General features: G+C 56.7%; 2 protein-coding genes across 8 annotated transcripts in view; one reads left to right on the plus strand and one right to left on the minus strand.

Moving 5' to 3' along the window:
* The window catches only part of PDZD7 (PDZ domain containing 7), a 23,830-nt gene extending 22,282 nt beyond the window's left edge, over positions 1-1,548 (plus strand). The window contains exons 15-16 of the mRNA XM_017851652.1: positions 432-532; positions 931-1,548. Of these exons, the coding sequence (XP_017707141.1) occupies positions 432-532; positions 931-1,179 (350 nt within the window). The 3' untranslated portion in view covers positions 1,180-1,548. The remainder of the gene's footprint in view (positions 1-431; positions 533-930) is intronic.
* A 390-nt stretch (positions 1,549-1,938) lies between these two features.
* The window catches only part of LZTS2 (leucine zipper tumor suppressor 2), an 11,076-nt gene continuing 3,115 nt past the window's right edge, over positions 1,939-9,899 (minus strand). For 5 of the 7 annotated variants that reach the window (XM_017851756.1, XM_017851759.1, XM_017851757.1 and 2 more), the window contains exons 2-5: positions 6,850-7,299; positions 5,625-6,284; positions 4,034-4,291; positions 1,939-3,278 (exon numbers count right to left, since the gene is read on the minus strand). In XM_017851756.1, the coding sequence (XP_017707245.1) occupies positions 2,595-3,278; positions 4,034-4,291; positions 5,625-6,284; positions 6,850-7,257 (2,010 nt within the window). In that variant the 5' untranslated portion in view covers positions 7,258-7,299 and the 3' untranslated portion in view covers positions 1,939-2,594. Of the gene's footprint in view, positions 3,279-4,033; positions 4,292-5,624; positions 6,285-6,849; positions 7,300-9,794; positions 9,894-9,899 lie in introns of those variants that run through there. The other 2 variants (XM_017851755.1, XM_017851762.1) reach the window with 2 other exon arrangements.

The following is a 9,899-nucleotide window of genomic DNA, read 5'->3' on the forward strand; positions in this document are numbered from 1 at the left end:
CCCCGTCTCTACTAAAAGTACAAAATTAGCCGGGCATGGTGGCACATGCTTGTAATCCTAGCTACTTGGGAGGCTGAGGCAGGAGAATCGCTTGAACCTGGGAGGTGTAGGTTGTGGTGAGCCGAGACTGCGCCATTGCACTCCAGCCTGGGCAACAAGAGCGAAACTCCGTTTCAAAAAAAAAAAAAAAAAAAAAAAGACTCTCAAAAAATAAATAAAAGGGAATCTGGTGTATATCTGGGTGGGGTCTAGATTTGAGGGGCTAGGATCTGGAGGATTTTGGAATGAATTGAGATTTGAGTAGTAACAGAATGTAGGGATGTGGGAGAAGTTGGGGCCTTGGGTTTGGGGATGGGATTCTAGGTTTCTCCAGGGAGCTTGCATTTTGGGGTCCGGCTACACTCTCTCACAGTGTTTCTCCCCATCACTAGGCATCAGCATTTCTGGGGGCATTGAGTCCAAGGTGCAGCCCATGGTGAAGATAGAGAAGATCTTCCCTGGGGGGGCCGCCTTCCTCAGTGGGGCCCTGCAGGTGGGTGAAGCATGCCCAGGCCCACCCTCACAGCCCACAGCTGAAACCAGGCAGGAGATGGGCTGGCCATGCTCAGCTTCCAGCCAGACATGTTTAGCCCAGGTTGTGGGAGGAGGCTTGGGGTGAGGGGGTTCAGACAAGCAGGATGAGCAGGCCCAGGGAAAACTCTGTCCCCTCATGCTAGCCTGAGCCTGAGCCCCAAGGGACAAAGAGCCCTTGTCTGTGCCCCACCCTGCCCCCAACAACTCCAGGCACAAAAGTCTCATTGTCCATCCCCTCCACCCAGATGGGGGAGGAGTGTCCTCGTGGGTGGAGGTGAGAAGATGCTGCCTTCAGGTTGGGGGCTCGTGCAGGGTGACATGGGGAGGGAGGGATGTGACTCTCTCACTCCATCCTAGGCTGGTTTCGAGCTTGTGGCAGTGGACGGAGAGAGTCTGGAGCAGGTGACCCACCAGCGTGCAGTAGACACTATCCGTCGGGCTTATCGAAACAAGGCCCGGGAGCCCATGGAGCTTGTGGTCAGGGTCCCCAGGCCCAGCCCACGGCCCTCACTCTCTGACTCATCAGCCCTTACTGATGGGGGCCTTCCTGCTGACCATTCGCCTGCCCACCAACCCCTTGATGCTGCTCCAGTTCCTGCCCACTAGCTCCTAGAACCTCCCACCAATTCCCAGACTCCTCCCACCAATGCCAGGCTCCTCCAGCCAACTCCCAGTCCTCCAGACTCCTGATTCTAAGCCTACACCCTCCCCACGCATCCCATGACCCTTCCCCTAACCTCAGATTCCCCCACTGACTCCAACATCCCGTTATCCCCAGGATCTCTCCTACCAACTTCCTCAGGACTCAGGACTCTCCGGCTCCTGCCCACCCACCCTTCCTCCTCCCAGTGCCACACTGGTGGCTCACATCTTTCCACTTTCTTCCTTCCTCAGCTGTCACTAAGGCTCTGCCTTAGTGTCCAAGGACAAGGTGCTAGTGGGCAGCCTGTGTCACCCGCACTCTCGGCTCCCCTATCTCCCAAGCCAGGAAAGGGGGTAAGAAACTCAAGGTCTGGAGCTTGGGATTGGTGGGCACTTTCTCACATGCTGCCTCTTACTTTATGAGTCACCCAAGCCTCCAGGGACACAGGCTGTCAGACAGGGCCCTCAAGGGGTCAATGTATCCATTCCTCAGCCCCAAGCAGCATTCTTTGCAAGGAAAAGGATTAAAGGCTTTTCTAGTCCCTGAAGTCCTGAGAGATCATTTCATGTGGGGGTCCATTAAGACCTCAGACATTCTACTGGATTTGTCCTTCCTCCATCACCTTTTCTCCCCAGGAGAGCTCGGGGAATAGCCAGCAAATAGAGGGGGTGTGGGTCAAACAAGTTCCTATACTCTTTATCCAGCGCATTCACATTATTTTAAACCAAAAAAAATTTTTTTTTAATTTTTTCTTTGGGTTTGTACAAGAAATTTACAGTGTGAAAAATATACAAGTGAAAACGAGGCCGTAAACCTGGGTGAAGGGAGAGGCTGCTTGGTCACAAACACAAATAAACAAGACATTTCTGAGTTCTTCCTTTGGTCTGACTTTAGCCCCCTCACTCCAGGAGAGAGGCTGCAGAGCTCGAACCTGGGAACCGAGCCCAGGCCCGGCCCTGTCCCCCAATATGGGCAGGCACATCTGGAGCAGCTGGTGCCATCTGGCTTTCTCTGGCTTTGGGGTTGGGGGGAATGTGGAGAGGAGGGAGCCCCTTCTTCCTCCCAGCTCCCCTGGCTGGAGTGGGCTGGAAGCGCCTGTGAACAGGGTTGGCAGTGGCACTGGCAGCGGTGGGGAATGAAGTGGGTAGTGACAGGAGCCTCTGGGTGACAGTGAACACGGGGACCTTCAAGCAGTATGATCTTGCTCCTCCAAGTCATACGACCACCCCGAGTTCCTGGCAGAAGCCCAGAGGCCTGGATCCTAAGAGACAAGTGGCTTTGGGGCCCTCAGCTTTTGGGGTCATCCGTGGGCCCTGGGGCCTAAGTGGATCTGCAGTCCCTCTGGCAGAGCTCCCTGCAGAGCTGGGTGCCGAGGGCCCTAGATCTCAGTAGCAGTGATCTCCTCCAGGCAGATGCAGGGGGCCTGCTCAGCCAGGCCCAGCTCCGCGAGCTCCCGGGCCTCCAGCTCTAGGCTGAGCTGCTGCAGCTCCTGCTCTAGCTGCCGGTTGCGCCGGTACATCTGGATGTAGTTGTGCTGCAGCTGCTTCTGGTAGCGGATCACCTGCTCCTTCTCTGCCTGCCAGGCCAGCCGCTCCCCCTCAAAGCTGTCCCGCTGCTCCTCACCCCGCCGCCTCTCCCGCTGCAGCTCCACCCGCAGTCGCTCCACCTGGGCCCGCAAGCTGCCCCCAACCCCGGCTGCTGCCCGCTGCACTTTGGCCTCATCACTCTCTGCCAGGAGGAATGGGTCAGCAGTGGCAGGTGGCACAGCGGGCTCCCGGAGTCCAGCCGCCTCAGCATCCAACTGCCCAGCTTTCTCCCGCAGCCGCTCGGCTTCCTGGCGGTGTCGCTGCAGCTCCTGGGAACAGGCTTCCAGCTCCAGCTCCCGAGCTCGGGCAGCCTCCTGTAGACCCCGCGCACGGCCCTCACTGACCCGCAGGGTAGCACGGGCCTCCCGCAGTGCCACCCGCAGGGCCACCAGCTCGCTGCCCTTCTGCACCAGCTCTGCCTGAGACTCCTTCAGCTGCTGCTTCAGCAGGGAGATCTCGCCTGATTTCTGGCACACCTGGGGGTGGGAGGTAGTGGGGAAGGATGGTGAGACAGGTTCTCCTGGGGGGACAGGCCCTGTGCATCATGCCTGGCATTCGGGAGGAGAGTCCATCTTTATCCCCATTTTACAGATGGAGACACTAAAGCAAGTCTAGTGACATGTCCAAGGTCATAGAGTTAAGATATGGCTTAAGTGGAAAGCAGACATAGATTTTTTTGCTTCAAAGCTGGTGTCTTCAAAGCATCACGAGACACTGTGGAAGTACCATCGAGCCCTGGGGACTGGGTGCTAGCAGGTGCTGCAGGAGTGGGGGCAATGGAGGGCAGTACCCAGGTGTCTACTGGAAAGGTACTACAATGACTTGGTTAAGAGCTCAGATATTGGAGCCAGACTGCCTGGGTTCAGATTTGGCACTTCAGTCTTTCTGGGCCTCAGTTTACTCATCTCTAAAATGGGGAGACGAGTGGTAGCCCCCTCAGTATTGTTATAAGGATGAAATGATCTGTCCCATGTAACGTGCTTAGAATAGTGCCTCCACACCACAAGCACCACATTCTTACTACTGGCTGGAAGCGTGGCTTTGTGCCACTAGACAAGGCCAACAAGGAGACCCTTCTCCCAGAAAGGAACAGAGGAGAACCTCATCTCACCGAGGTGAGGAAGGGGAGGACCTCTGGGGGTGGCAGGCTGAGGGAGGGTGCGGCTGGGCCCCCTTTTCCAGGGTTTCTCCCTGTGTGACCCTGCTCCCTGCCCCTCCTGGTCTGGCCCACCTCCCACTTGGTCTCCTCAAGCCTTGGCCCGAGCTCCCGCTGCTCCCGCTCCAAGGTGGCGCAGCGCCGCTCCAGCTGTTCACGCTCCTGCAGCAGCTGTGCGAAGTCATCCTGCAACTGCCGCTTCTCCTGCTGCAGCTGGAACACCTGCAGCTGCAGCAGCTGTTGGGCCCGCTGTGCCCGCTGTGCCTGGGCCGCACAGTCCTCTCGCAGGGCCTCACGCTCTCGCTGCCAGTGCCGCTGCTGCTCCTCATAGGCCTGCAGGTGAGAAGACAGACCCAGCTCCTGGGCAGTTTTCCCAACTCCCCACTCAGTGTCTGCTCTGGCGGCCCACTTTTGAGGGCTCAGGAAGGGTGTATTCCATCAAACAACAATAGTAATTGCAACAATACTAACTGCGTTTATGATGATCATAGAAACAAACACAAGAGCAAGCAGACCGGGCTCGGTGGCTCATGCCTGTAATCCCAGCATTTTGGGAAGCCGAGGTGGGTGGATCACTTAAGCTCCGGAGTTCAAGACCAGCCTAGGCAACACAGCAAAACCTTGCCTCTCCAAAGAACAAAAATTAGCTTGGTGTGGTGGCATGCGCTTGTAGTCTCAGCTACTTGGGAGGCTGGGGTGGGAGGACTGCTTGAGTCCAGGAGGTTGAGGCTACAAGGAGCTGAAATCGTGCCACTGCACTCTAGCCTGGGGGGTGAGAGAATGAGACCCTGTCTCAAAAAAAAAAAAAAAAAAAAAAAAAAGCACTTGGCCAGGTGCAGTGGCTCAGGCCTGTAATCCCAGCACTCTGGGAGGCCGAGGCGGGTGAATCACTTGAGGCCAGGGGTTCGAGACCAGCTTGGCCAACATGGTGGGAACCCCGTCTCTACTAAAAATCCCAAAAAAAAAAAAAAAAAAAAGCAAGCATTTATATATAGCATTTCCTAGGTACCAGGCATTAGTCTAAGCACTTTACACCTTTTGCCTTATTTAATCCTCATAACAATCCTATGAAGCTAGAAATATCCCTATTATAGATGAAGAAATAGAGGCTGAGTAAAGTTAAGCAACTTGCTCAAGCCCAAAAACTGGTATTTAACAGTGGGAGGTTTGAATCCATGCACTCTGACTCCTTTCCACCCCACAAGTTTTGTTTTTTGTTTCTTGTTTTGAGATAGAGTCTTGCTCTGTCACCCAAGGCTAGAGTGCAGTGGCAGAATGTCAGCTCACTGTAACCTCCTCCTCCTGGGCTCAAGTGATCCTCCTACCTTAGCCTCCCAAGTAGCTGGGACTACAGGTACATGCCACCACACTCAGCTAATTTATTTTTAGGAGAGATGGGGTTTCCCCATGTTGCCCAGGCTGGTCTCAAACTCCCGAGCTCAAGCAATCCGTCCACCTCGGCCTCCCAAAGTGCTGGGATTACAGATGCGAGCCACCACGTCTGGCTACTCCACAAATTAAACCAGACAACTGGTGGGAAGGGCAGGGGGGTCACAACTACAACTACCCAACCCCTCTTCCCTGCTGAAATGGAAATGCCCCTTGCATTCCCCAGGCCTTGGGATGTCCTGCCATTCCCCTTCCCCATCATTGCCTCTGACCACACCTGGCACATGGTAGCCTCATTCTCGTCCAGACTGTCCCGCAGCTGCTGAAGCTCTGCCTCCTGCTCTCGGAGCTTTCCTTCCAGGACACAGTGCAGCAGGGCCTCGTCCGAAGGAGGTGGAGGCGGGGGTGGTGGTGAGCGCTCCCCACAGGAGCTGCTGTCAGGGGAGGCCCGGGTACCATTGCCCAAAAGCCCGGCAGCCACACGGCCCCCCAGGGAGCCTGTGCTCTTGCTGGAGGAGGACCGGCCACTGTCTGAGTGGGAGGGCCCAGTAGGGACCCCTCGGGCTGGCCCAGGCAGTGCCCCTCGCCCAGAGCCATGGGAAGGCAGGTGCCCGCCTGGGGAGCTGGTGGTTGGCTCGGCACCTCCGGTGCTGTAGGTGGGCAGGCTGGACAGTGAGTTTCGGCCAGAGTCGGATAGCGTCCCTGATGGGCAGCCACTGGCCCAGCCACTAAATGCCAGGGGTTTGTCAGCAGCTGAAGAGGAGGAGGAAGAAGAGGAGGAGGAGGCAGGGCCCCCAAACAGCTGCGTCAGGCTGCCCTGGCTCCCAGACAGCCCGGTGGCCCGAGGACCCATGAAGCTAGGCAGGGACGGAGCCCCTCGAGGTTTGGGCAGCACTGGCTTGAAGGCTGTTGGGCGGATCAGGATCTTCTCCATGTTCTGAAATGAGGTGCCATGTGACACTGGAGATGAGCTGCCCAATCTTGCAGAGCCCTTATGACACTCCCTGCCCTCCCATCTGGGGTCCCCAATGCCCATATATTCGTAACAATTGTGGCCACTGGTGGAGGTGGCCACCAGTGTCAGCTTTGTGTCAAGCAATCTGAAAGGTTTATCCCCATTATCTAAATATGATCACTATTCCCACATTACAGATGAGGAAATGGAGGCTCAGCAAGGTTAAAGGCCTTGACCAAAGCCAAACATATAACTGGTGCAGAAATAACCAGAACATAAGCAACTAGCACTTAACAACTGCATATATGCTACATGCTAGGCAGTATGCTATACATTATTTGACCTTCATGTCAGTTCTAGAAACTGAGGCTCAGGTTAAGTGACTTCCCTGAGGTCACACATCCAGAATGAGAGAGAGCTGGGATTAGGACCCAGGTCTGGTGAATCTGAAGCCCACACTCTTTCCTCTATATAAGCTTCTAAATTCCAGTTTTCCAAAGGGGGACTCCCGTTCTACCCAGGCCCACAAGGAAGAGCCGGTCCTCACCTTCTCCAGCTTTCCAGAGACAGGGATGAGCTTCGGTGGTGGGCCGCGGAGGTGGGCATTGTGTGCCCGCTGCTCTCGGGCATCCTCAACATCACTGCTTGGGCTAGGGGGTGACTCCGTCCGGAAGTCCTCATTGATGTAGGTGAAGCTGGTGACAGGGACAGCCTTCCTAGGAGGCACAGCTGGGCACAGCGGCTCCTGTGCCTCATAGCCACCCCGCAGCAGGCCATCCTGCTGGCGGAAGAAGGTGGGCCCAGGAGGGCCGTGGTGGCGGGGAGGAGCTGGACCCCCGGGACAGGGCCGGCCTGAGATAAGGCTGCTCACACTGCCCATGGCTGGAGCTTTCGGGGCAGTGGCAGCTTCAGGAGCAGGCTCCAGTGGCACTGGCAGAGTCTGCACAATGGCCATGGTGGCAAAGGCTCAGGCCTGGCCAGCGGCCTCGCAGGTGACCTGTAAGCAGGGCAGTGGTGTCAGAGTCCCTCCACCTAGAGACCCCTCCTGATCCACTGATCCTGACCAAACACCTCCTTGACATCAGTAACAGGCCTTGATCCCCACACCAAGACTTCCCCTTCAAGTGCTGGAATGAACCTCAATTCCCCCTGGGCCCCAGACCACACTGTCCAATGCTGGTCTGAACAGGGCTGAGGACTGAATTCACTCAGTAGAGATGCTGAGAGGGATGGGAGGCCTGGGTGATTACTGCAGAGCCACTTGTCAGCAAAGACCCAGGCCTTAAGCCAAATCCTGCATCCCACAGAGGCCAGGACTCAGGTGAGGGAGGGGCCCTCTCTCCCAGCTTGAAGCACAGGTCCCTGGTCCTCTAAGCCAGGTGGGCAGTTTGGGCTGAAGTACCTCAGGGGTGCAATCAGCACCTCCAATGGTAATTAGGGAACAAAGAGCCAAAGTCAGTCAGTGCCCTGCCTCCCTCTGCTGGGCCTCAGTTTCTCCCAGACAGTGAGGTGGCTAAACTGCCTCTCTGTGGATCCGGCTAAATAAGAAAACCACCACTCTTAGGGAGTCCACAGGTGTCCTTTGGGGTCTCCTGCCTCCCAGAGGTAGATGGAGGCTCATACAGTTTCCATGACAACTCCTAACCTCTGCACACCCAATCAGTGAGGCCTAAAGGAGCCTCCATAGGCCCTACCCCACTGCCAACCTCTCTGAAATCCTACAGCTTCAGAAGGTCCCCAGACTAACCCTGAGGGGAGGAAGGTAGAAGTCCCGCCTTCACCTCTAGTGGCTGGTCCAAAACCTCACTTCCACAGAACCCAGGCAAGACGGCTCCACCTCCCCAGGCCCTGCTCCTTCCTGGAAGCAGCTGCAAGCCTCCACCCAGAACCCCCTCCCTAGTCCCAGTCCCGAGGCCGCTGATGACCAGGGCTTAGGCATCTGCTGAAGTCATCATGCAGAGCAGGGCCAAGAACTGGACAGAGAATTGCACTGGGAGTAGGAATGTGTGCATTTAGTTATTTGTTGTGTGACTGCACAGGAGCGTGGAAATGAACACGTGTATATGAAAATGTGTGTGAAAGCATTGTGAATGTGAGTCTACACGTTTGATGTATCAGTACATTCACAGACATGAGTTCATGTGTGAATTCACATGTGTATATCTTACAAGAGTATGTGGGTAAGGGGTCATTAGAAAGCCTGTGAAAGTTATAAATGTGGATCTAAAAAGTGAATTTGCGGTGTGTGGGAGAGACGGTGCCTGGACAGCTTTGTAAGTTCATGAGTTTATGTGTGCGACTAGGAAGGTGAGTGCACCAGGATGTGCAGAGGAACCTGTGAACGTGGGCACGCAGGTATGAGAGTGGTGGAAGCCTGGGTGGCTTGAGGGCCCGTTGGTGGAGGGAGCCTGTTTCCTTCCCTCTCTGGCATGTGGGGAGAGGTGGGACATTATCTAACTCCTTTGCCTGATCTGTTCCCCTTCTTTCTCGCATGCGCTCCATTAAATCCACCGCCCTCCTTCCTACCCAAGTCAAAAGATACTGCGAACCAGGAAGAGGTGTCCAGGCTGGGGCAGGAGCTGTGGGGAGCTGGGGGAGGGGTAGGCCGGGCGCAGGGACCGATCACAGGCCCCTCTGCAGGGCGGGGGCTCAGACCACCCCACACATCCCAGCGCCTAGCAGAGCAGATAGAGAAACCCTTCCCCTCCCCTCTCTGGGCCCACTCCAGGGCGTGGAGTGAACAGTGGGGAAGGGACTTCTTAGGGGGCCAAGGGCTGGCACCTCTGTTGCATTTCCCCACTTCAGCGAGCACGGAGAAAGTGAAAACTGAAGGAAGGAGACAGGCTCAGAGAAAGACAGGGACCCAAAAGAGACAAAGACTTGGAGAGGCCCGAGGGTCAGGCCGACAAGGAGATAGTCAGGCGTACCCAGTGAGCCAGGGCCCCCAACCCCACGGAGCCGAGGGCCCCTAAGTCCAAAGTGCCACAGAGCTGGGCCCTGAGAGCCACATACCCAGGGAGCCAGAGCCAGGAATCTGGAAAGCCAGGCCCAGCCAGCCGGCTCCCGCTCTTGGAGAGAAGGAGGGGCAAGTGGAGGCTCCATTTTGAGAATTGCGTTTGTGGCTGTGGGAGATGGGAACCCCTCATTCTCCCCAGCACTCCCTGAGCAATCACTCTGGCCCAGGAGCATCCCCCTTTTAGCGGGCTGAGGGGAGCTGAGGGCTGGAGCTGGTTCAGGGCTGGTGAAGGATCTGAAGAGTTGGGGAAAGTCTCCCTGCCACCCGAACTCCAAGGACCAGTCAAGCGGGATCAAGTCTGCGATCACGAGTTCCCACTCGGCGGCGGGAAGCCGGGAGCCCCCGATCCATTCTCCAGAATCCAGCCCCCCTTCCACAAAGTGGGGGCCTCTGGGGAACGCTGTCTCCCCGCTGGACTCCACCGCGCAGAAGTTGGGGACTCCCCAGACCACCTCCCAGGCCCGGCCCCCCCTCACCTCCGCCGCGCTGCTCCATGCTCAGCCCTAGGCCGCCCCCAGCGCTCCACAGGCGCGCCGCCCGGCTCCGGCCCTGGCCCGCGTACCGCCACTCGGAGCTGCCCG

The sequence above is a fragment of the Rhinopithecus bieti genome, unplaced genomic scaffold (genome assembly GCF_001698545.2).
Source record: "Rhinopithecus bieti isolate Rb0 unplaced genomic scaffold, ASM169854v2 scaffold_31787, whole genome shotgun sequence".
In the NCBI taxonomy this organism is placed as follows: domain Eukaryota; kingdom Metazoa; phylum Chordata; class Mammalia; order Primates; family Cercopithecidae; genus Rhinopithecus; species Rhinopithecus bieti.